The sequence below is a fragment of the Carex rostrata genome, chromosome 8 (assembly GCF_964058835.1).
Source record: "Carex rostrata chromosome 8, lpCarRost1.2, whole genome shotgun sequence".
In the NCBI taxonomy this organism is placed as follows: domain Eukaryota; kingdom Viridiplantae; phylum Streptophyta; class Magnoliopsida; order Poales; family Cyperaceae; genus Carex; species Carex rostrata.
The window spans coordinates 4,521,942-4,549,418 of record NC_135925.1 but is presented as its reverse complement, the minus strand read 5'-3'; the positions used below and the strand labels follow the sequence as shown (position 1 = coordinate 4,549,418).

The window sequence follows — 27,477 nt, the reverse complement described above, 5'->3', positions numbered from 1 at the left end:
ATACTGTGGTTACCCTACAAAGCTCAGTACCTCTGATAACTGATTGGAGATCATATGACGAAGTATGGATGGCATGGAACCTTCAAGGGCAGTCAAATGGCAACCTCAAAACAGCTTACTGTTCTAGATTAAACCCACAGCTCAATGTGGCTCACAATCTAGCAAAACAGGCAAGGCTATACGGCGGGAACAATACTGGTACCTTAGAACCAGTGTCTTAGTTTGGAAGAAGTAATGTAGGCCTACGGGCCATGTAAGAACCAAAAAAAAAAAAAAAAAAGTTCCTGTTTTAACATAAGAGGAAATCATACTAATTCCTGTATTACAGTACTATCTATGCAATCATGGTATATCTGGAGAATTCATCTACAACTCTAGGATCCCAGTAGAATTTACATTGGGTCATTAAAGAACCATTACATCCTTAGCTAGCAATAAAAAATAAGAACATTACGAAAAACAGGCAAGTGCAGACAAAAACATGGGTTATGTCACCTAAAAACAAGCTTTACCATACCAGAAACAGCTTTTCCAAAAGTTTGACAAAATTTAAATTTCAAAATTTATCTCAATTTGCATATCAGGTATTGTTCTGCTGTGACTTTTCCAATAAGTACCTGCACAGTAAACTTTAGATTATTAATGAAGATGTAAACAAATGAAATTGTTATTCATTTTTTTGAGACAAAATGATTCAAGGTAACCTAAATTTAGTACTACATAGTACAGACAACATTGGTTGATGTGGTATGCATTTAGGACCCAACATTTAAAACAGTCAAATATGATTTCACTATAATCGACCCAGTAAGGCAGTTTAATTAAGGCATCTTGGTCTGGGCTCCACTTCTTTTGACCACAAACATGGAAACAGAAACTACAGAGAAAAGTAAAATTTTGTAAAACAATTTCAAAACAAAAGAAAATAGAAATATGGAAAAAGACAAACAAAAATAATTTATTCCCATATAAACGACCCCGTAAGGCAGTTTAATTAAGGCAGCAAATTTAAAACCCTAATCTAAGTGTCAGTTGGTTTGCTTTTGAGAGTGTCTTGCAATTCAATACTTCTTCCAACAGTTACCTTTGATTTCGAAGCAATGTTTTCGGTGTTATAGATATTGTTTAAGGTTCTTAAGAATCTCATTGTAGATAGAATTTTGATAGGTTGTAGTTTTAAGGCCATAAGTTTAATATATTCTTTTTCTAGAGTATTTCTAAGAATTAAATTCAAGCAGATGGATATTTATGATTCTACTTTGTAGACTGCAGCACTATTGGCTGATCAGAAATAGTTTCTTTAATCTTGTGTGACAACATATCAGTACCATAAACAAAATCGCTATTAGATTGCCCCTTTTTTACGCGTGCCCTTAATTTACCTCCCCAGATACTGTAACTTTTCATCGCAGCTTTTAGCTATATATATTGCTGGACAGGTGAAAATCCTGCCATTGCTAGGCACAAGGGCATTAAAGTCCTCATGCTAAATCAAGACAATTTTAAATCTGAGTGCAGGTTTGGACTTGGGAGAGTAATGTAATTTATATATATTTTTTAAAACTTGTTACAATCAAACACAGGTAAAGTCTCATAAACATCAGTGTATATATAAATGTGTGTATATATATATATAGAGAGAGAGAGAGAGAGGTTGGCTAAGCTCAAAACGTTTTTTCTTAGCCCCAGGAACAAACGACTCAATTTTCAGATTTTCAAAGTCCAAACAATCGATCCAAACCGATAGATGTTCAATCTATATTGAAACGTGCTTGGAGACTAAATTTTACATTTTTTTGGAATTTTTTTACTATTTATTAAGATGGTTTGAAAGTCGCTGTTTTTCAATGGGGCAGAAATTGAATAAAAACAACGATTTTCAAACCAACTTAATTAGTAAAAAATTCTAAAACATGTAAAATTTGGTCTCCAAGCACATTTTAATATAGATTGATTATCTAACGGTTTGGATCAATTGTTTGGACTTTGAAAATCAGAAAACCAAGTTTGTTCCTGGGGCTAGGAAAAAACGTTTTGAGCTTAGCCAACCTTTGTCTATCTATATATGTGTGTGTATCCATCATATTATTCTTATTGTATTGTGCTTGTATGCTTAACATCCCCCCCCCCCCCCCCCCCCACCCCCGCCAAAAAATAAAAAATAAAAAAAGTTTCTAGCTCAACCCCTGTTTACAATATCAGTCAATACCAACCAATTCATGCTAGTATTGCATGTTTTGTTTTAATGCAGAACGGTACACCAATCCATAGATTTCAACCTTTATGCCGAGCAAAATGCTGCAGTAGTTAACTTAAATCCCAGATTCCAAAAGAAAAGTAAAGTTCTTATATTTACCTCCCAGTGTGGAAACCAGCAGAATACCACGCGTTCAAAACAGGTACAAGGTCCGCATCTGATGTAGCAACAGTTTCACTCTCCTTTCCTATGATTTTGTTCAACGAAACAAAAGTTGTCAAATTTTTCACAAGGTAAATCATGTAAACAATGGTGGCCTCCTGAAAGCGTAATCAATAACCCAAACTACAATCAGGAAAAAATTAAAAAGTTATCCATGCACAATCGAACAAAAACATAGGTAAAGTAACTCCGGGTTACACCTGAGACCTACATTTGAAATTGAACAAGGGTATCTTGAGGTTTCAAAAACCACCAAAAACTTTTCTTTAGTAAATAAACCCGTAAGACCATTAGATATTCTGTATATCCATAAAGTATTGTACTAAAGAATTGTTTATATTTCTTCAACTAGTTTGCTGTTTGCTTGATTATTGCAGAACACTATTAAGGAGAGGTATTTCAGAATTTACATGGTTTATACAAAAATAAATCCCATTTTCAATCTAAAGGCACAAGATATGTAGCTTTTGCACGGACACACAAAAAACCTTTCTTGTAAAAAAACACCATATTAGTACAATTACCAGAAGTATTTGCATTACTCGCCCTCATTGCACTTTCAGCCACCATCATCCCTTTCTTAAGATCCGTACCACAAGACTGATTTGTCAGACCTGGTAAGCATGGCACAGCAATGGTACAGCCAGCATGGTTTTCAGGACACTTATCACCTGCACGTGAACAGATTACAATTACAGTTAATTGCAAATTCCCAATACAAAAGTTGCAAAAGCAAAAAAGTGAATTGGGCATTTAAATCATTAGTATGGTATTTGAGTGCACAAGTAGACATGTATAATTACAATGCCAACAGTAACAAACTGGCTCTGGTACTTCAATGCTCGGTTCATATTTACAATTATAGTGCCATGCCACAGCAAACAAAGCCAGCAGTAACTACCAGCTCTGGTACTTTAGGCTTGGTTATATTTTCAATTCTAACACCAAGCCATGACAATACCAGTTTTGCAATGAAAGATCTGTGCCAAGTATGGTGCTTCAATACTCGTATAACTCGTAATAAAAGATAACCAACAATAAAAAGCTGCAGGCTTCAGTTAAGAAGCATACATGCTTGAGTCGAAACAATTGACTTAAAAAAACAAAACAGATATGTACTCTGTGGATCCTATGCAGCAATTCTTGCTAGGCAATACATGCATTGTTGTTGATTGTGCAACAAATTTAGAACACACATAAACATAACCCAAAAATGTTGAAGAAAACAAGCTAAAAAAACAGACATTTCGGCACTCTCTTTAAATATGGCAGTGCTGCCACCAACCATCGGCAGTCTGTACTGGTACCAGTTCAATACCAGTACCGTGTAATGCATTTATAAATACATGGTAAAGAAAGATAATTCTTAGTTTCTTACAAATCTGACATGAAGTGAAGCAGGAGTTGTAGGGCCCACAACCATTTCCTCCAGTCATGGGCAGAACTGGAACAGGCAAACAGTAGCCAGCACAAAGGGGATTAAGATATTGTGGATCTTGCACAGCGTGTTCAGGTGTAGCATGAGAAACATCAGGTTGCACTGTTTGATCATAATAGCTTGGATGTGCATAGATCTGCTGGAGAATACTTTGCCTTTTTTCTTCTAATTCATAGTACTGTTTTAGCAGTTCGTCATAAGAATTCTCAACACCGCCTTTGATGGGTTCTACATCTTGGATTTGTTCCTTGCTTGCTGCCTTGTCATCCTGATACGTACCTCTATGGAATCACAGTAGAAATTAAACACTTGAACAATTACAACTGACATCCAAGTACTCTTAATTTAGGACCAATTACATTAACCGATAGTTAAATAATGTAAATTTGGAACATGTTGAGGTCGAAATGCATGAGATTAAAGGAATTATTTAAAACATGAAACTTAATAATGATCCTAGGGTTGTTGATCAGGGAACAACAGTACTGGACTACTGGTTTTCTGGTAACTAGCGGACATAATAGCCAATACAAAAGTAGAACTCACAAAAAGTAATGTTTATTTTGCTGAATGCTACTTACTCATCAGAAATCTTGCATTCAGTAGATTCGTCTTTGTCTTCAGCACCATGAGTAGTTTTCTTTTCATCTTCTACAGAAGCACCTGCTTGGAAGTGTGCTTCCTGCAAAGAAACATGAGAACAAAGAAAGATTCTTGTACCGAAATTATAGGGAAAAAAAATGATTTCGTTTTCTTTACTACTTCTATTTCTTGATCAGGTTCAGTAGGGTTTCACGATTTTCATCAGCAATTAAGACCCCAATAGGTGCACATTCACTGAGGGAGAGATACCTTAAAGGAGGACACGGCGCGATCAAAAGCATCTACTAGAGCTGAATCATCCCAAAGCTCGTTTCCTTTCCCCATCTCTCTCGTTGTTCTGCGGAGTTGCACCCTGGATTTTGTAACTCGTTTTACGGCAGCTCGGCGGGGAGGGAAAGGGTTCACCACTTCCACCCAAAGTGCGGTTTAACTGAAACAGGAGAGGGAATGGAAATCACATCCTCTCAGGTTACCGGACTGCGTACAATTGAATTAGACGGTCCAAAATTGTTCTTTTTAACTTGGCACGAATCTCAAAGCACATATAATACTGCCCCTCTGCGCCATCCCGAGAAAGAACCGGCTGAGAGTAAATCTGGGACGTCCACTTCAATTGTGTTGAATCAGGTACCTGGGAGGATACGGATCCGAGTGAATGAGGGGTTGCAAGAGCTAACTTTTTTATTTTATTTTTAGAATATCAAAAAATTGATTTGTAAAAAGTTTGTGAGTTTACTATTTTTGACAAATCGATGATAATGTTAAAATTTTGAAATATTGAGGTGGTAACTATAAATTTTTTGGCATATTATTACACCACCGGACTCACACGATTACCAACCCATGTTTTTATTTGAATTAACCCATGTTATATATTGTTGTTATGTGGATTTTTGCGTCAAAATTATAAAAATAATGAATTTCGGACCGGTATCATGACTTTTTTTTTTTTTTTCTCCTTTTACAAAACCCCTCATCAAACATCGCATCAAGGTTTTGATTTATCATTTTATTAATAAAAAAGCTCATTAATTGGCGACTTCACACTAAAAAAAAGTAATAAATAACAGTCTGAAATACAACTTTTAACATTTCGATTTGGATGCACTGTGTACCGGACTATGTGATGTAATTAACACAAATTTGTACTGATAAAAAATAGTATTGGGCTGCGTTCTCAATTTTGGGCCTGGGCTATATGCAACTAGCACCAGCCTCCATACTTATGGGCCACAATATAAAGACCGTTCTAAAAATTTAGCCGAACAATGTCCCAAAAAACATATGTCCTTGAACATTTTGCTGAATGAAATATTTTTTCACATGTCAAAACAAGCTAGTGGCATAGTAACAAGATTCGCAAATAATTTGGATTTGAGCGGTTGCCAAACTAATCCGCGTATTATTCGGTTTCCTGAACTTTTTCTGGATTATTCGTGAATTTTATGATTTTTTTCAGAATTTTATAAATTATTCGTTTTCAAATTATTAAGTTGTCACTATGGCTAGCGGTGCTGAATTTACTGCTATGAGTTGGTAAACATAAATAATATATAATATTGACAATATTTATATGGGGATTGGGGAGCCGTAAATTAAATAGAATGAAAAGTGGACGGGATACATATTGCTCAAATTATAATTATATATTTGTAGAACGATATGTGTGTTTATAATATATAATAAATAGAGAGGTAAGTTTTGCTAATATATAGTCTAGACGAACAATCAGATTAATGGTTCAAATAATATTTTCTAACAGTTTAAATCATACATTTTAAAGTTTTGACATGCAAGCAATCCAAATTTTTTAATATATATGTTCTGCATATTGACATTTACACAAAAATATTTATTTAAAATATATTTATCACATCCAATATATTAGCTAGTTAAAAATGACTATAACTCAACGGTTAGAACAATACCCACAGAATCAAATTAGCGATCTGACTAATTAGGCATTGATTGCTACATATTATATTAGTTAAATAGTTATATATATTATGCATTTTTATCATCAATTAACAAATGATTTTGCGCATTCAAAACCCTCTTTGTATCCTAGTCTAGTGTATGATTTTTTTTTTGCAAAGAACATAAATCATATTACACTATTATCTATGTTAACATGTAGATCACATTAAATGACTCGAATTGCTAAGATGAACTTTTAAATGCAATTAATGCATGATTTGTAATGTTAATTAGCATTAATTTTCCGATTAAGCACTTATAATACTATCAATAAAACCACACCAACACCCAAAAATAGGTGCTGATCCATGCAAGGATCCAATGCTCATGATGTCTAAATTAACGGTGTCAAACTTTTTTATTGGTGTTTAAATTAATAAGTGTACACAAAGCATTTAGAGTTGATAAATTGACCCAATAAATGGCAAGTTATACGTATACAAAATCCTTATGCCCTTCCCATTTGGATATAATCTTTTTAATTATTAATGATCAAGGCTGGTCATGAAGACTTCGGGGTCCGGAGCGAGACAAAAGTTTGAAGTCTTAATATAAACATTTTTTTTATTAATATGTCAATAGATCATACAAAATAGAGGGAACATAAAACCAATACCCCGAGCTGCGCCGCTGCTGCTGCTCGTGAGAAGAGCTAGATTTCTTAATTTCTTTCTTCCCTCGTTTATTGATTTACATAAAAGAAACGGCGGAACTAGATTTTTCAATTTTTTTATTTCTCGGGCGGAACTAGATTTTCAATATTTTGGACTCTGTTGGCTGTCCTTGTTGAAATGTTAGGTTTTCAAAAAAAAAAAAAAAGCAAATAAACGAAAAAACAAAAAAAAGGAAGGATTGAGAACCTTTTTTTGGGCGAAGAAACAAAAACACTAAGAATCTTTTTGGGCCCTGTCGTCTGTCCGTGAACTGGGTTTTAATCCTTTAAATTTTTGCGTTTATAACATATATAACTTTTTTTTTTTTTTTGGGGGGGGGTGGGTGGGGGCTTTTGGATTCGAGGTTCAGGGTCGGGCCTGTTAATGATAATTCATAGAGCATCTACGTCTCTGATATTATTAGAATTTCTTCTTTGAGATGTCAGTTTCAGAGATGTAGGAAATTAAGTTTCTTATTTAGAAACTATGCATGAAAATTTCTTATTAAAAAGCTATTTATAAACTCCATAATAGCTAAATGATTAGCTCAAATTAGTTTATTTATTACTAATGTGGCTTAATAGAAACTCTAAACTTTAATTTTATAGATGTGAGAGTTTAAAAAAGGCCCCTCACATTTCAATTAAGCACGGATAAATTAAAGTTGTGATTCATTTAAAAAACAGTGGGTTACAAAAGGCACACGGCCGTGCTACACAAAATACGGGTAAAGTAAAAAACAACATTTTAAATAAAGATACAATCTAAAATGATTAAGATCCTACTCGACATCTTCGTCTTCATCCAAATCCGCGAGGTCATCATCGGAATCAAGGTTGATTCCTTCCAGAACTTATGCTCTCTCATCCTCCTGCTCGGCATCTTCATCTTCATCCACATTCGTGAGGTCATCATCGGAATCAAAGTTGATTCCTTTCAGAACGGATGCTCCCTCATCCTCCTTGTTCAGTGCTTCAGCACCCTACCTACGGGTTTTTCCTCAAAAAAAAAAAAAAGTGCTTCAGCACCCACACCCTTCTTGTATGTACATACACATGCACAAACATACAAAAATAGTTGCTGATCCATGCAAGGATCCAATGCTCATGATGTCTAAATTAATGGTGTCAACTTTTTTTTTTATTGGTGTTTAAATTAATAAGTGTACACTATTAGGCTCTAGGTACGTAGCCTATTGCATTGAGGACACAAAGCATTTAGACTTGACAAATTGACCCAATAAATGGCAAGGTATACGTATACATAATCCTTATGCTCTTCCCATTTGGATTAAATCTTTTCAATTATTAATGATAATTCGTAGATCTATGATATTATTAGAATTTTTAATCTGAGATGTTAGTTTCTAATTCAGTTACAGAGATGTAAGAATTGAAGTTTTTTATTTAGAAACTATGCATAAAATTTTCTTATTAAGAAACTGTTTATAAATTTTATACTGACTAAATAATTGGCTCAAATTATTTCTATTTTTTTAATTTATTACTGATGTGGCTTAATAGAAACTCTAAAATTAATTTTAGAAATGTGACAGTTTAGCAACTTTTTTTTTTTGAAGGTTTACAGCGAAGTGCCGTAAACAATTGTATTAAGAAGAAAAGTAATTACAACCCATGAGAACCTGGTTTAGCCTCGCGACAGATTCGCACCTAGATTAAATGTTAAATAACACACTAATTAGAACAGTGTATTCCCTTGCCCAATCTCCACCTGAGATCCAGAAAGCGTTGCCAAACCAAAACCTAACAATTAACCATCCATTGACAAATATCCAGAATTGACTCATTAATAAGTATATGCACCATTTTTCTTTTCCGAGAGAATACCCTACTGTTCCTCTCCTTTCATAACGCCCAGGACCCAGCTGCCCAAAGTGTGTCCCACACTCGAGTTTAGCAACTTTAGAGTCATTAATTTCTAAAAAGTGGATAACATTTATTTAGAAACTTATTTGAATTGCTGGATGTTGGCTCTTAGTTACAATTTTTTATTTTTTATTATAAATATAAATAAAAAATTGACCTTGATGGTATTATAAGTTCTAGATCTCTCGAAATATCGATCTAAACTTAACAGCGTTAAATAATTGCAAATATTCCAGAAATTAATAAGTACCAGAGTTCCAGAAATAGCATGCATACTGCTGATTTGCTGCAACAAGTACATATCTATACTGGTCTAATCTAGAGTTCCTGAAACTCATTGATATGGTAATAATGCGATGTTGACTTATTTGAGTTCATGTGTTAGTACTTAGTAGGGACGGAGTAATAATTGAAGTTAGGAATATGCAAATCAGTCCAGCAATCTTTTCAATTTTATGAATTCGGTCTTATAAGGTAAATTAATTATTCAGAAGTGAGCAAATTAATTAGTTCAGGTATAAGTCCAGTACAAAGGTAGACTCAAATCCAATTCAAGTTTGAAGTCCTCTTTTCAAAATTTACCAGTAGAAACTATAGGCAGCCTATCAGGCTTAGGGATGTAATTAGAAGGGCCAATTTATCATTAATATTTTTAGGAAGAATCTCATATATACACACAACTTAAAAATTATGAAATTATGTAGTTACTACTCCAAATTTTATAATTACATATTTATTATTTTAAATTCTAACAACTCACGTATTTACTCTATATAACTTAAATGTATATTAAATATACTCAAAATTCAAATTAATTATGTTTAAAATTTGAAAGCTACAATTAATTAAGGATGAATTAAAACTGAACTCATTCCTCCTTTACCCGGTCTTACAATGGATAGTATTAATGTGTGCTTCTCCGACCACCTGATGTGTCCCCTGCCACCATCTCATTCGAGTTCAATTACGACAGCAGTCTTAAACTCAAAATACGTAATTTCAAAGTCTTAATCTTATTAGAATGGTAAATAAGTAAGAGTGAGTCTATGGTACTATGCATATTACGATTTGTTACCGTGCTACGGCTCTATATTCGAGTTTTCAAATCCTAACGGTCGATCCGAACCGTTCATCTTGTTCTCCATATTAATATGTGTTTGGAAACCAAATTTTATATTTTTTGAAATTTTTTTACTATTTTTTTAGATTTATTGAAAATCACTGTTTTTGGATGGTCCAGAATTTTCAGATCAAGTGATTTTCTAAATATCTAAAAAAATAGTAAAAAAATTTCAAAAAATGTAAAATTTGGTCTCCAAACACATATTAATATGGAGAACAAGATGAACGGTTCGGATCGACCGTTAGAATTTGAAAACTCAAATATAGAGTCGTAGCACGGTAACAACCCGTGATATGCATAGTACCATAGACTCACTCAATAAGTAATTATAGAATTTAGAGTGGTAAATACGTAATTTCAAAATTTTTGTGTGGTATATTTGAAATTCCCCCATATTTTAAGCTCAAAATTAAAGTAAATTTGATAAAATTACCTATATGAGAAAATACCAAAGACTATATATAATAATCAAAGAAAAAATATTCAACATTGAAGTTTCATCTTTAGAAATGGGTCTAATTTTTGAATAAAAATAATTCAGAGCTATATATCCAAAGCATTGTTGTACTCTATTAATCGACCGATTAGTCGTTAGTGGTGATCAAACAGTCACGGATTTTTCCGACTAATTGGCCTGTCATTTTCAATTATGACAGATTATTTCCGATTAATCACTTGGTGGTACTCTATTCATCTGACGACCGCATACTGTTATTTACAACACTGATCCAAGGAAAAAAAACTTAAAAAAAAAAAAAAAAAAACTGACAACTTTGAGGTGCATATTGGCCCGCGAAGGCTTGTACCTTTTGGTCAGAAACATTTAACCGAAATATAACTTTGTACTGTGCTCTGTTTCATGCATCTTTTCAGCGAAATAATATTACAGAACAGGGAATGCATGCACGGTCAACTAAAGAAGAAGATAGACCCCAGCAAATGACGCTGACAACGATAACACTCAGGTCAAGTCACATCCACCACCTTCTCCTTCTCTACCTCCGTACACTCCTCTACTGGCTACTGCTCTCCCTCCAATTTCTTTTCTCATTTTTCTAATAAATTACAAAAAATAATATCCAAAATAAGATTAATTGTATTCTTTTTTTCAAAGGTTAAAATAACGTTTATCGCGTCATAACGGAACGGCTAAAAAAATGACGCTATGTCCATATAGCGCCGCTATAGCGCCAGTAACAGTACATCATAGCTTTTATGATCCAAAAACGCTATAGAGTGCTATTTAGACTTTTTTTAGATAGATGAATGACAATTAATGTATTAATAATTCAATCGCATTGAGGAGAGGTCAGTGAAACCGAATTGGTGGTTCAGTCCCACTAGTGTTCACAATTAATTTATTGTACTAACAGTGATGCAGTGTGGAAAATCAATGATAACGAACTATTGCGCTCTTCTCAATATGGATCTGAATGGAAGAGAAAAAAAAATAAAGAGAGAAGAAGATCTATGGATTTCAGTATCTTTTTGAGAGATCAAAATGATGATTCAGTTTCAATATTTTTTCATCCTAAAATTGAAACAAAATATTCGCATAACTGAAACTGAACTATTAATTTAGTTCTAAAAAAATCAATAAGATAAAAAAAAAAACAATCCATCTTATTTCCTACAACTTAATTTTCAAAATTTTGAAATAAAAAATTGCTCTCGCTTTCCGTTGCAATTAATATCCATCATAAATGCGTATAATTCTAAATTTAATATGATAAAGAGGGAAGAGCCCAAAATGGTCTCAGCTATTAATGAAATAATTATTTATACACGTGCCGTACGTATGACTATAATCGATGTCAGGTATTAAACAATCATAACTTAAAAAGGCTTTTTATAAACGAGCCCATCGATTATTGTACTTTGGCGGTCTAGAAATTCAACGGACTTTGTTTAAATACGGACCGACCATCTCGATTTTGCTACGAAGCTATTAATGCTGTCAAATTTCAATTATATTATGTATGACAGTATGAGATCCATATATGTACACCAAATTAAGTAATTTTCATGCAAAGTAATTCCTATTGTTCATTAATATACGCTAGGTTATTAATTTGTAAATATCGTCTACATCTAATTAGGAGCGGAGTCAGACTTTCAGACTATAGAAGTCAAATGTGAATAAAAATCAAGTATATAAAATTTTTATACTGCCAATGAGAATCAATTTTACACAATCTATAGTATTTTACTCGTTATTGTATGAAAAATCAGACATAAATACAATTATTTTAGTCAATTGACTCCATTTCTTGAGGGTGGCTCCATCCTTGCATCTAACACAATAACTATAAACCTTACAAAAACACTCTAAAACTTTGCCATATAATATTCGTTCATGGTATAAATAAATAAAAAATTACACTTGCAATTGTAATGGTGAAACATAACTTTAGCTTGTTAATTAATATTTTTAATTTGATGGTTTCTAAGGTCATTTTTTTATTATGAACTTTACACTCACTTAAGTTGTCAAATGATGAATAAAACATAACAATAAGATAAAATACCGGCAGAATGAGTTAAACCACCTCCCTAGACGGATGAACTTACGACACTTATTACATCTGCAGTCTATTGTCATAAATAAAATTTATTTTTTAACATTTTACTCTTTCAGACGAATTAATTTTAACCATAAATTAAACTGCCAAACAAATATAAAACAAAAGAACTAAGTAAGAACTAATTTAATCATCCTTAATGTAGTAGCAATCAAACATGTTCAAAACTTGTAAAATTTCTTCACAAAATTTAGAAGATGCTTCATGCTTAGCTGATATATTTTACCGGATTTGGCTAATATGCTATGGGTTGCATAGAGGCCTCCCGTGCTATGGCTCAATATTTGAGTTTTCAAAATCCTAACGGTCAATTTGAACCGTTCATCTTGTTCTCCATATTAATATGTGTTTGGAGACCAAATTTTACATTTTTTGGAAATTTTTTACTATTTTTTTAGATTTATTGAATATCGCTGTTTTTAATGGTCCAAATTTGTCTGAAAAACAATGATTTTCAATAAATCTAAAAAAATAGTAAAATTTTTTCAAAAAATGTAAAATTTGGTCTCCAAACACATATTAATACGGAGAACAAGATGAACAGTTCAGATCGACTGTTAAAATTTTAAAAACTCAAATATTGAGCCGTAACAGGAGAGACCTCCATGCAACCCATAACACGGTAGCCAAATCCATATTTTACCATAGTAAAACATAACATATCTTCTCTCTCTCTCTCTCTCTCTTCATGGTCCTTCCCAAGGAAACAAGCAAAGCAAGGAGAGAAACATAAAAGGTTGAGAGAGAGAGATAAGGACAGGAGACCTTGAATACCGGGCGATAGGTCAGGTCACCATCAGGATTTTCATGCAATTGGAGCTGCAGCAGTCTGATACTCTGATGTGATTGCACCTCCAACACAATATCTCCAATCATAGTGCACTTGAGTACCTTATCATTAATTTCCATTGCTTTTTCTCAGTTCACCTACATTTCTTCATCTCTTTCTTATATTTATATTTTTCCTTTTTTTTTGTTTTTTTTGGCCTTTCCTCCTCTCGATTTTTTAAACCTCTGCCAGGGTACTATTTTTGTTTGATACGTCTTGTCCGTTCCTCTGCCAGTTTCGTTTGATCTCAATTCCTCTCCTTTTTTAGCGAACAGGAGATGTCCGGATCTGTTCATTTCTAAAATGCTCATTTTCTTTTTTGCAAAAAGAGAAGGATCTAATTACACTATTTTTTTGTGACACCGGATTATACTCTATATTTTCAAAGTTCAAATAGTCGAATTTTACATTAAAATGTGCTTGCAGATCAAATTTTACATTTTCTTTACTATGTATTAAGATGAGTACAAAGATTCAATGGTATGAAAACAACAATTTTGTAAAATACTTAATAAATAGTAAAAAAAATTAAAAAAAATGTAAAATTTGATGTGCAAACACATTTTAATATATCCATCATGTTGAACGGTTTAGATCGACTGTTTAGACTTTGAAAACTTTGAAAATATAAAGTGTAATTTGGTGTCACCAAAAAAGGATGTAAGTGGATCCCTCCTCTTGCAAAAAAAAAAAAACAAATATTGTTGGATATGTTCGGTATATGTTTTGACAACCTTTGGTGGTCTTTTAGTTTTGAACCCTAAAATAAAATAAAGTTGAATCAATTCTTCATTCTTTTATTAGTACAATATACCGTTCCTATAATTATATTCAACTAGGAATGAGAGTATTTTTTTCCACTGAAATTCTGATTGTTGTTTAATGGAAGCAATATTAATTTATGTAATAATAATAATATAATATCTTCGCTCTCTGTCTATAGAGGCGGATCCAGAATTTTCGTCAGGGGAGGGCAAACAAATATCAAATCGGGTTTAAACCCATTAACTAATTGGGTACTCGATAAAAAAAATGCTTTGACTTATACTTTTTATTGCTCTAACTTATAATTTATGATTCTTTAATTCTAATTACCAATCATAATTAAAGAAATATATTTTGATTTTAACTGTAAATTTAATTCGAATTACAAATCAAACCTCCGGGCAAGAAAATTTTCCGGAGAGGAGCAAAATCAACAGGAACAGATAAATTAGCACTAAAACTCAAAATCCAGAGAAGCAGCTGCCCACCTGAATACATGTGGGTGCGTCCTTATCTGTCTATATATATATTTTGTGCCTGGTTCATCTCTTGTAATTTGAAAAAAAGACTCTTATTAGAGAGTTGCAGATTAATTGGTGGGACTAAATTTAAAAGTTGCAGTAGTCAAGCTTTGAACCATGCATGGTGTAATATATATATATATATATTGCCTACTAATGGAACCTATACTTTTAACCGTTCTAATTAACATCCTGATCATATGCAAATATAGCCTTTCTGTAAATGATTTAATTTGTGGGGTTTTTATTGCAAGTACTTTTTTCCTCTGACTGGCTTTGAACACAACATCTTACTTATATCAAACCGTACGTTATGTATAGTTTAATAATATTACTGTAATAGAGACAAATTTATTCACCAGTCAGGATGAATATACTGTATTTAACTGTATCAACATATTGTACCCATAATGTGTAATAAAGAACATAATAATGATACAACTTGCACCATCCCTACAGAAATATAAAAAATTCTCTTTCAAAATTAATATGAAATAATGTATTTTTCTGTTACAACCAATCAAATAAATACAGTACTATCCTGACTGCGATCAATTCATGGCGCAGATAGTAAGGGGGTTGCAATCAAATATATATATATATATATATATGATCCTGACACTTCGTGATTTGCATGCTAGGAAGGGGGTTGCTATAAAGAGGTTTTCATTGACTGGAGCTATTTGTTCATTTGACTAGGGACAGAGAAGTGACCAGACCATATCTTGGAAATATACTATATATAAAAGTGTTGTAAAAAACGTTAATCTAAGCTGATTAATTGATCAATTAGTTATTGACGGTGATCAAACTGTTATAGATTTTTCTTTAATATTTTTAATCTTTGCAAAAAAATAAAATATTACTACTAATTTCTGATTTGGTTTCTAAAATTAATGTTATACAAAAATATAAGAGTAGAACTAGGGTGTTCTTAAGTTCACCAAGCTTCTTGGTGAACTCAAGTCTAAAACCCCATCGAATCATCGACTTCAAATGACGAATCCGAACTATTGAAACTTGCCTACCTTACGAGTGATGTGTCTACGTGTGAAAATTTTAAACATTCAAATTAATTTAGTATAAAGTCAAGCGGTCAAAATTAGAAGATTAATAAATTAATTTTAATTCATTTATTTTTTGAACCTTTTTTGACCACTTGACTCTATGCAAAATTAATTTCAAAATTAAATTTTTTTACATGTAAACGCATCACTCGTAAGATAGACGGATTTCAACGGTTAAGATTCGAGTTTGAAATCAATTCAATGGAATTTAGACTTGAGTTCACTAAGAAACTTGGTGAATTTAAGAACAACCTAGTTCTACTCAAAATATAAATATATGAGATGGACGTGACCTGCAACAGGGATGACTACACCAGAGAGCAACAGGAGGCTGGATTAATTGAAAGCATGTAGATATGTTGTACTATCTACGGGTCCATGCATGCATGGATGGGATTGGAGGTGTTTGATGAAATCAAGGCATGAATTGAAAACATTAACCATGTAGGGTTCTTGTCACTGGTCAATGTTGCTCCTTCTCCATGAAATGATGTGACTCTCTTCGTGTAGTACCAATCAGAATTCCTCACCCTTCTTTAATTTTTATTCTATATATATATATATATATATATAACATTTTCGCTTCTATAATTTTGTTTAAAAAAAAGGGAAAATTGGTTAGTTGCCACTTCAAAATCTTCAAATTGTAAAAATGTCATTCCGAAATTTGAAATTGTAAAAATGTCACTCCAAACTTTATTAATTTGTAATTTTGCCACTCCAAATAATTAATGACTAAAATATCCTCCTTTTCTTCTCCTACCATTGCGAAAGGTCGATTCTTGTCTGTTTGTTATTTTTCCTATCAAATATAAAATTCATCACTTCAGTTTGACTAATGAATAAAAAACAAATGAGTAGTTGGAAACTTGTAATTGGTATTTATGGTTCCCTTGTGCCTCCTCTGTGCATTTCTAATTAGATTGAATTAAATTTTGGAGTGATGAATTTTATATTATTAATTTGAATCAAACATATAGTTCATATGTTAGAAAATTTAGCACCATTTCTTTTGGCTTGATTTAACGCAGCACATTAGTTCCAATTTGTATTCATCTTGGTTGTCTTTGTTAGCTGTTTATTTCATACCTGATATTTGAAAAATATACTTCACTATAGGAAGAGTAGACCAAGTAATTGTTGTATTTATTGTCCATTTGCTCAACTATGTATTTCTTCCTACAACAGTGAGACGCGTAAGGTATGGATAAGAACACTGATGCGGAAAACAACAAACATACAAGAATCGGCCTTTCGCCATGGCAGGAGAAGAAGTGAGGGTATTTTAGTCATTAATTATTTGGAGTGACAAAATTACAAATTAATGAAGTTTGGAGTGGTATTTTTACAATTTCAAATTTCGGAATGGCCATTTTATAATTTGAAGGTTTTGGAGTGACAAATAACCAATTTTTCCTAAAAAAAAAAAAACCATCCACGTGGCTTGCTGATGAGATGAGAGATGCCCAATAGGATGAAAATTAATTTGAACCTACCACCGAGTTATATATGCACGATGTTTGTCTCTTTCATTTAAAAAAAAAAAAAATCCTCATTTTTTATTTTAAAAAATTGGAAGCATCATATGGGTAAAACCGTTATTCTTGAGTTTATTCCATTGTGAGGCGGTTCCTTTTCTTGCTTCTATTATGTTGATTTCTAATAGATATATAGGTTTTCTTGCTTCTATTATTCTTGAGTTTATTCCATTGTGAGGCGGTTAAATTTATTTCCATGCAGCTTAAATAAATTAAAATTTTATTTTGTTTTAAAAGGATAAATTTTCCTGTTTTCCTCAATTGAGCTACGATATCGATATATTAACGTGCTCTTTAATCGAATTAGCATACAATAATCTAGACTAGCATAACAGCTTGTCAAATAAAATCATGTCGTTAATCGATGGTGCGATTAAATGCACACACAACATTAAGTGTGATAAATTTATATAAACATTCATTATATATACACAAATTATGGAACTAATGACGTGAAACAATAAATATATAGAACCAATGGGTTTTCTTTCCCCTTTGTTTTCTAACGACGCAAAAGGAAATTTTTGTTGCTGAGCAGGGTTATAATACCTCATGTTTTTCATATTTCATCATATCTTATATTTTATATTTTTATTTTCAAAGTTACTGCTTAACATGATATCCATACTAAAATATGCTTGGGATAAAATTTTATAATTTTTGAAAACTTATTACTATTTTTTAAAATAGATACAAAATCATTGTTTTTGGACCGTTCAAAAACAGTAGTTTTGTATCTATCTTAAAAATAGTAAAAAGATTTCAAAAATTATAAAATTTTATCCCTAAGTATATTTTAGTATGGATATCATGTTGAGCGATTCAGATCAACAATTTAGATTTTAAAAACAAAGATATAAAATATGAGATATGATGAGGTATTATAACCATCCTCATTTTGTTTTTATATTTTGTACAAGCAGAGTTGTAGAAAGGTGGATAAAACAGTACTCATCTGATCACTGATCAAATTCGACCATCTAGATCAACTCTAGTTGTCCATTTTACTAGATCTGATGGCAGAAATCGTGTCGACCATTTCTTTAGTGAATGGCGCATGGCAATAGTTATTTTGTCATAACTGTGACAACATAGTGATGTCATGACCGGTACGTTACGAAATGTGTGTCGATCAGGTGACGTGATTCTCTTCGATAAAAAATGATATGTCACGGCAAGTCACACAAAATGATCTAACGTCATGTCACGTGATGTGTCACGTTACGTTAACAATTTTTCAAACATTAATTTTTAATTTTATTTACTTTGTAATATTTTCTTATTTTTCAACATTTTTTTTTCCATAAACTAAAAGTTTGAAATAATAAATTAAACGTGGTCATTCACGTGACGTGGCTATCATCCATTATCATTTTCGTCAAGTCAAATCACATCACGTGAAAAAAATAATTACATGCCGTGACATGACAAAGTCACACCGTGTGTTAGTCACGTTTTTCCTTCACAAAACGCACCCACCGTGTGTGCATATGAGTTTTCTCGTACGGACCTGCTGTGAAGGCTTGAAAAGCAGGTGTGCTTGAAGCTTATATTGTTGACCCATTTATCGTTGTATTCTGTTTCGTTTCACAAAGGACCACACAGTATGTGCTACAAAAATATATCTCAGATCTCAGATTATGATCTGTACTCCAATCTTGATGCAACTCTACGGTTGTGGTCACAGCGCTGCTGAGCGCAGCGCTCCCTCTTCTTGAAATACTTCTTAATTTGACTTTCGACTAGAGGATTAATTACAAATTTTAATTTAATTACTTAATAAGAAAATGTTATTACTCAAACTTTCAATTGTAGCTGGTCAACTATATATGAACCTTTATTTATTTTCTGGTAATACATTGCCTACAGCCTTCTAATGTCCCCCACCCCCCCCCCAAAAAAAAAAAAAAAAAAAAAGACTTCACCTCATACTAGACCTCCTATGCCTTTTTATCAGACTAGAAAACCCAAAAAGGTTAATACATAATCAACAATTACCCCCATTTCATGTTCCCAACTGACCCCACATCTCAGTTGTGCATTTGACAAAGATTACATATGCACACAGTCAAAATTTCTCCTTCTCTTTTTCCTATTTGCCTTTTGCCAAAGTGATCTCCTTGTTTCTTTTCTTCTCTATATGGTCTCTTTTTCCTCTTTTGTCTATCCAAATTTGAACTGGTACCAGAGAAATGATTCTTCTGTTATTTATTATGATCTACCCAAGGTGAACTCCAGATTCGGCTTCTTCATTCTTATATTAGTAGCAAATGGCGATGAATTTGAGTTTGTCGTGTCATCAATGCTCTCTGTTGGCCTCATTTCCTGGTTAATTGAAAATAAAATATCGTTATTTGTGTTTAATTTTTTGCAACATAGACATGACATTCTAAATGACACAGAATATATAACCTTAAAAAAAAATAGTTTCTGCTATATATTCCTGTTGAGTTAATAATGTGCTTGGAAAAGTCAATGCATGTATAATTTAATTTTATATGTTATTTTTAAAATTTTACCAGAAATAATTAGATTTGAAGGTTGAATTAAATACAAACCTTGAAAGAATTAACGCTTCTAGATGTGAAATCTCTTGGTTTTTCTTGCAACCAGGACCCAATACTGCTGGAAAGAATTATGAAGAAAAAGAGAATATTTTTCAATCAGTGGAAGTCCAATATGAAAAAGAAAAAGGAGAGAGAAAAAAAGATACACAAAAGAAGATATAGAATATATATAGAGATAAAGAGGAAAAGGTGCTGCTTCTTTCACTATTGATATGTTCTCTAATTACGAGCACTTTCAAAACTTTTTCAGACAACTTATTGACCTAAAGTTGAACTCTCCATGTGGTTGCACGCTAGCTTCATTCTGCAAGTGTTGTTCAGGCGCTTTTATAACCTCAACGACCCCCCCCCCCCCCCCCCCCCCTCTTCATATCTCAATCTCGCTCAAACTTCATCATAAATTAAATGAGCAGGCAGCATAAAGCTTTTGTCAAATAAAACAGAAGTACATATAAATTTGATATTCATAATATATCTTTCTCTTCAATACAATTTTATTTGAAAAGGTACACGGATACATGCAATTAATTTTATGCAAAGCCATTTCTCCAAAATATATCATTGAGTATTATTTTTTTTTAAAACTAACATGTATTTCTTTAATAGCACAATTATTTGTTGTCTCTATGTTTTTTTGTTTTTATATTTTTAATGGTTTGTTTCCATATGGTCTAAGTAGCCTCTTTTTGAAGCTAGCAACAAAAGAGCAATGCACGTTCAAGGGGGGGCCAGATGGAACAAAGCTATAATCCTTCAACTTTTTGTGAGCACTTGGAATGGTGTTGATATTATACTAATTTAATTTCTACGAGATGAGACAATGAACCTTTTATAATTAATCTAAAGTAGATCACTGCTTATAATTAGATCTAAGCATCTAGGCAATCTATTTCTTCTCTCTTTATTCTACTGTATATATAAGTGTATTAAGTATCCCTCTCTTTTACTGAACATCTCCTTTTTACCTTCTCTTTTATACAAACAGATTGCCTAAAGGTCAGAAAATGGTACACTAATTTAATAAATATTTTTGAAAAAAAAATTAGATGTGCAAGCCTCTCTACTGATGACTAATAATATTTAAGACAAATCTACAAATTGGTAGATGATCTCCATGACATCCTCATTAAACTTGGTACCCCTGATGGCACTTTCTATACATACATATCTATTAATTATATATTTGTAATGAAGTGTTATATATGGTACATTTGTAGTAAATGCTATGATTAGAAATGAAAAAGAAAGTATTAGCTAAGGTAATTTTATTGTCTTGTTGAAGGGATATATGTATTAAAGAAACCTATAATTTCATTAAAAAATATTGTTGAGGATTATATGATTCATTGAAACATTTTTTTTTCTCATTGAATTGACTTCTGCTTTGAGTTCAGTTTCTTACAAGATATGAAATTACCAAAAACACGTTAAGATATTTAATATTTAGCACTGTTCAATGCTTTCTATTATTTCAACTAGTTTATCTAAAAAGTATAAAGGCAAGAAAGTTGTAACATATTTAAATGAATTAAATAGCAAGTTAATTCACCTTGAAGAGTTACTCCATAAACCATTTAAATTTGTTGCTTCTTTTGAGATAAGTTGAATTGATGATTCTGATCCACTATTGTTTATGTCAGCTGGTAATGTTTCATCCGAATTCTCAAAGGTTTTCATTTCACCTGTACATATAATAAAGTCTCATTATTGCTGAAATCATAATCTCATATCTTACATGGAAGGGAGCTTAATTATGATTCAATCACATGTGAGAAAATTTGTATTGCCTGGTGTAGCAGGTGTATGATCAGTAGTCTTGATTGTACGATACATCTGCAAAATAATAATACAGGAAAATATTTTTAGTTTCCTCAGGGAAGTGAGACTGTTTTGCATGTCAAAAAATAAATTCAAGTATCTTGAATATCTAAGCCTACTTGTAAAAACTAATGCACAGTTAACTAAATAATACAAAGCTGATCATTTACTTAAATGTTGCACTGTCTTAATTTGTCTTTCTAAAGAATGAAAACTAAAAATATTAACATCCAAAAAAGCAATATTTATAACAACAGCTAACTAGACCCTAGAAATAATTCTTCAAAAAAGCAAAGAAAAAAAGAAGAAAATGGAAAAAAAAGGACAATTAAGAAAGCATGCACACAAAAATAACCACAACGAATTGTAAAGAAGAATATATTTAACTAGCGTACAAATATAGATAGCTCCAAATTGTTAAGAAATTATGGATTGCACTTGTTTTCTTGTACTTCCAAATGTTTTAAGTGTATTGTGAAACATAGTAAATCAATATCCTCCCTCCTTTCCTTTTTTTGGGTACATTTCTGCTGCTCATTAAAAAGGCTGCAACTATGCTTAAAAGTTTCAGGTCTTTGTGCCTAGCTACGTGTGTTTGTGTGTGTGTGAGAGAGAAAGAATGGGTAATACAAGAAATGAGAAGTGCAATATGGTGCATCAAGCACTTCAAAGATAATCATTATTTTTAATTTGAGACGAATCAAGATCTTCAGAAAAGAGAGCAATATATTTCTTTGTTTAATTAATCGGTTCCCAAAAGGGCAACTAAATAAGTAAAAGCAAGCAACAGTATTTAATTAATTGAACCAAATGCATAGGACTGTGGATGGCATAGTATTGAAAAAACAACTACATAAAACTATAAAAATGCACCCCTTTGCAAAAGGGAACATTCACTGGTGAATTCAATATAAAAGGTTATTGGTAAACAAAATGAAATTATTTATCTGAACTTTTCATACCTGTAAATGAGACTTGACATGAGCCAAGGTGAGATCCTTCACATCCATTAGCTCTAGAACAGATTTAGGTGTTGCTCCTATATATTTTCAGACACAACGGGAAGGCACATGTGAGTCATTGTATTTGTATATATGACACAGATTAATATACAACTTATGTAGAGAAAATAATATGGATATTCTTTTTCTGAAGGTTAGACGGCGAAGCCGCTAACAATTACGTTTGACAGTTTATGATTTCAGTTGAAAATATATATTTTTATTTGTAAAAACGGAGGCATGATCGAGTAAAGATGAGGCGGTTAGAATATCCTCTTGCAACAAACAAAAGAAAACTTAAAAAAAAAAGTTTTATTATTTAGTAAAAGATACATTTCTTGCCAAATAAATATTATAGTTTGTGAGGATATATATATTGGACTTAGTTCAACTTTTTTTTTCCAGCTATAATAGATGTTAAATAAGAAATAGATACAATGTTAAACAGAAAATAAGAAAAAATAAATTCTGAACCATGGGACAAATAACTTTGATTCAAATATAGGTCCCAATAAGAGGTGAATTTTAGTTTAAATAAGTAAATGACAAAAGACCTGTGAAGTTTTGTTTGTGCAAAGAAAACAAACATTAAATTTGAGACTATAATTAAGACATACTCTCATGCCCTCCTAAAAGCTCGACTGCATGAACGAACCGTGCATGAAGGGAAGTAGTCCACCTCATCCGTGGGGCCCGCGCACTCCGTTTGGCCGGGACTCGTGCAAGAAATCTCGGAGACCTCTGCAGGTTGCATGCACTAGAAATAACACTTGATTCACCCATGCTATTGTGGCTGGTATTGTGGAAAAAGGAAGGAAAATGTGGAGAATGAGGTGAGCTGTGGTACACAGGGATCCCTCTTATGGGTTTTAGCATACTAAGGTCTAATTGATTGGTATCATGAATTTCATTTAGAAGCGGTTGTGAATGGAGAAGAAAATGGGGGTGATAATTAGGTATGGAGGTAGGATACTGGGTTAGTGAACAATTAGGGTTTGTTGATGAGATATTGAAGTTGTTACCGGCACCTGTCGTACCGGGCTTCAAGATGGCGGCGTTAGGTTGTATGGATCTTCTCCAGAACCCTAACTCCATGGTTTCTTGTGTGTTCTTTGGTGGGCTGATTTGCAGAGAGAGATCTGGTTGTGCAGGAAAAAGCTCCATCTCTCTCTCTCTCTCTTTGTTGCCTTGCCTTTTCTTCTTTTCTTCTCTTCTTCTCTTTACAAGCTCAGAGCTGGATCAGTGGTTGGAGAGTGTGAGGTAATGAAAGTGAAAGTGTTAGTAGAGGTACTAATGGGTACTTATACTGAGATAGGGAAGAGAGATGGTATGGGAATAATTTGGTGTTGTTGGTGGGTAAGGGAAAGATGTATATGAGGTAATTAATTAAAGAGTAGGAATTTGGTTAAAAAGTTTGGAGAGGTGGAGAAAATAAAGAGGTAAAAGTGAAGCATAGTTGTTGGTCCTTGGCCTCCTCTCTCTCTCTCTTTCTCTCTTTCTCTGTCTTACTTTTAAGGTGAGAATTAAAAGGGTTGGGATCTATGGAACTATGGAAGTGAAAATGACACACCTTTTAGAAATAGCCACTGAGGTCAGAATTAAATATTGCTGATGATTTTATTTGTTTTCATCAAATATTTCGAATAAAACCCTTTAAACTTTCTAAATTCGATTATATGTAGACAAACAACCTTTTTTTTGTTGTTGTTTTGTTGTTCTTTTACCGGATACACTTTTGTTTCTTAATTTGCATCTTTAACTTTAATTTTGTAAGAAGTACCGATCTTTTTAAAATACCCTCCAAAAAAAAATATATCAAATCTACCCTTGATTTCCAAAAAAATTAAAAAATACCCTGACGGCCCCACAGTGAGGCGGTTTGCTATTTTTTTTAGGAGATAATTAGTGTGTATAGAATGAATGTTTTAAAATTAGACACTACTAGTGATTTAGTTTCACTGCTTTTATGAAAAATCCAGGTTAAAATTAGACAAATGACTCTCAAAGTCCAAGCATTTCCTTTTCAGTTAATTATTCTACATAATTTACTTGGGTGTTTCACAAGGCTTTTTCATTTTTTTTCCTTTGAAAACAGAAGATATATTATATTTTATAAAGAGAGTAATAAAATCCCTAGCTTCACACCAATATGCTACATAACTAAGATTCCTTACCCATTAAATAAACTCATACATTAATAAAATAAATCATCTTAACTTAATTTTTTAGCAATAGTTAGTGCTCATTAATATGCTGGACAAATTTAATTTCTTTTCATAATAGTTTAATATGTTGATAGAAAATAAAGACTCTCATTTTTATAATTAAAATAAAGAGAATTCTAGTTGTATATTTGAATCAAGAAAAATGCTTTGAGATATTCTAATTTTATTACTATCAATCTTATTTTATTTTTTATAACAGCAATGATGATTGATGAAAGAAATCTAAAATAATTAATATTATATTATAATTAATTTGTTACCCCTTAATGTAGTTAAATACCTAATATCTATCATATTTTTTTTAATGAAGTCACATAACTCGTTGCATTAATTGACCCTCAAAGCACAACGGTACAATCCTATTTAATAACTTGGCGTAGCTCAAGTACTCTTCGAATACACACACACACACACTCTTGGGCAATTAGTAAATTTAATATTGAATTCAATCTTTACAACATTTCCGTAACTTAATAGAGTATATATATAAACCCTTAAAAATTGATTGTTTATCATGTGTTGTCGGTCACGTGATCCTTTGTGGATCCAAGTGGATTAAAATAATTAATTAACCACCTCCTAAGTTGACATATCATACGTATCAGTTCCATGTAATAGTCAAATCTCTGCACAAACAGTACTTCCTCAAATTCAAGTTTAATTAAATGCCGCATCAACTTTTTGTGAATATTTATTGGATCAGAGAAGTTGGAATCAACAAGAGCTCTTAGCTTCCCGCGGCTACGTAGGTGCAACTGTGTGTATATATATACTAGTATCGTGCCCGGCCGTGCGGCCGTGCGGCCGTGCGTTGCAACGAAAACATATTATAATAGAACAAAAAAAATTCTTCTACAAAATGTCACTTTCTCCAACAAAAAATATAGATCAATGGAAAAAATGGAAAGAATAATTATTCAACATTTGAAATCAAATTGTTGGAATAATCTCACTTCGCAACGCTCCACTACATTGTATCAGTACATGAAAAAATAGAAGAGAGATAGGTATAACAATGCAAGTGTTTTTTTTTCTTCTGAGAAACAAATGGAAATTTCATACGACAGTTGAAAATTATTTGGAGTTTGATCGGATCATACCACTCAATGGAGTTCATGTGATTTTCAATTGAAAATAATTCATAGAGATAAGTTCCAATTGAACTTTGTTGATTGAAATCACAATGAAAAAATAAATTGTACATAGATATATACTTAAGAAAAAAAAAGACAAATGACTTGTAAAAATATATGCATTCCATAGGAAAAAGCCAAAATAACAAAAAAAATATTTAGTGAAAGTGAATCGATATTAATAAATTAGCTGCTCCATTTTGTGGCACTAATTATAGTTAATGTTACTAAAATTCTTCCTCAACATATGTTTTCTAGACAATTAACAACTGAAACTAAGAACAGACTTGAACATACTTATAAAAAAGAATATTTTATCTTATCAAAATTGAAGAAATAAAATAATAAAAAGATTCACTATAGCTTAAATTGAGTAGTGTATTAAATTTTGAGATATCAAATAATTTGATAAGATATCAAATACTGATAAGAAACAAATAAATTGATTTTCTCTCCAATTTTGTTCTCTATTCAATTTTAATTGTAACACGTGTGGCAATATGTGTGGCGAGTATGTTTCTAACTAAATTTGGACTTATACACGTAAAAAAATGCATTTAATCAAAAGAAGATAGATTATTTGATTGAATGGCCGATATTAAATCCGAAATTTCACCATTCAATTATAGCCATTAACGGATTAGGGCATCTACGTGCATAATATAAGAATGGAGATATATAAGGAGGGATCCACTTACACTTTTTTTGTAATACCGGATTACATACTATATTTTCAAAGTTCAAACTGTCGGTCCAAACTGTTCAACATGATGGATATATTAAAATGTGCTTACAAGTCAAATTTTATGTTTTTTTGAATTTTTAATATTTATTAAATTGGTACAAAATTCGAACGATTTTGTAAAACACCTAACAGATAGTAAAAAAAAATGTAAAATTTGATCTGCAAACACATTTTAATATATCCATCATGTTGAACGGTTTGAATTAAATGTTTGGACTTTATAAATTTTGAAAATGTAGAGTATAATCCAGTGTATGACACTAAAAAAAGAATTTAAGTGAATCCCTATATATATATTAACGATTTTGCTATTTATCAGTTTGCCCTTCGTCGAGAGATATCCATAAATTTCTGTTTATTTACAAAGGAAAGGATTTAAACGTCTTCACTTTTGATATTTGTTTTATGTCTTTATTTTTTATATGCATGTGTAAAAAGTTATTATATTTCAATTTTATTTTAACTGATATCAATATTTTGAAAAAAATACACTAATTGAAATCACTTCTAACGTCTTATGTTGACATATGAATTTCAAAATATTTGTTATACTAAGAAAATTAATTAAAAATCATGATGAAGACATG

General features: G+C 32.0%; 2 protein-coding genes across 3 annotated transcripts; both read right to left on the bottom strand.

The window, feature by feature from the left end:
- Positions 1-287: 287 nt before the first annotated feature.
- LOC144558639 (uncharacterized) lies at positions 288-4,904 on the bottom strand. Its single transcript, XM_078307489.1, has 6 exons — positions 4,710-4,904; positions 4,439-4,539; positions 3,798-4,138; positions 2,944-3,090; positions 2,357-2,444; positions 288-617 (listed from the first exon to the last, which is right to left on the bottom strand). The coding sequence occupies exons 1-6, from the start codon at positions 4,782-4,784 to the stop codon at positions 581-583; spliced, it is 789 nt and encodes a 262-aa protein (XP_078163615.1). The 5' UTR covers positions 4,785-4,904; the 3' UTR covers positions 288-580.
- A 14,306-nt stretch (positions 4,905-19,210) lies between these two features.
- On the bottom strand, positions 19,211-24,084 carry LOC144558299 (putative transcription factor KAN2). Of its 2 annotated transcripts, none has more exons than XM_078307115.1 (6): positions 23,405-24,058; positions 22,749-22,825; positions 21,756-21,801; positions 21,518-21,650; positions 19,960-20,026; positions 19,211-19,726 (listed from the first exon to the last, which is right to left on the bottom strand). In XM_078307115.1, the coding sequence occupies exons 1-6, from the start codon at positions 23,949-23,951 to the stop codon at positions 19,613-19,615; spliced, it is 984 nt and encodes a 327-aa protein (XP_078163241.1). In that variant the 5' UTR covers positions 23,952-24,058; the 3' UTR covers positions 19,211-19,612. The 2 variants fall into 2 exon arrangements, with proteins under 2 accessions (XP_078163241.1, XP_078163240.1); XM_078307114.1 differs by having other exon boundaries at positions 19,469-19,726; positions 19,960-20,023; positions 23,405-24,084.
- Positions 24,085-27,477: the final 3,393 nt, after the last annotated feature.

Excerpts from the sequence above, each read along its gene's own strand:
- LOC144558299 (XM_078307115.1), bottom strand. The coding sequence starts at position 23,951 with ATGGAGCTTTTTCCTGCACAACCAGATCTCTCTCTGCAAATCAGCCCA. Across the intron at positions 21,802-22,748 it reads ATGTCAAGTCTCATTTACAG|ATGTATCGTACAATCAAGAC; the intron begins GTATGAAAAGTT and ends ATTATTTTGCAG. Across the intron at positions 21,651-21,755 it reads TCATACACCTGCTACACCAG|GTGAAATGAAAACCTTTGAG; the intron begins GCAATACAAATT and ends TTATATGTACAG.
- LOC144558639 (XM_078307489.1), bottom strand. The coding sequence starts at position 4,784 with ATGGGGAAAGGAAACGAGCTTTGGGATGATTCAGCTCTAGTAGATGCT. Across the intron at positions 4,540-4,709 it reads GCGCCGTGTCCTCCTTTAAG|GAAGCACACTTCCAAGCAGG; the intron begins GTATCTCTCCCT and ends GTTTCTTTGCAG. Across the intron at positions 618-2,356 it reads GCTGGTTTCCACACTGGGAG|GTACTTATTGGAAAAGTCAC; the intron begins GTAAATATAAGA and ends TTTACTGTGCAG.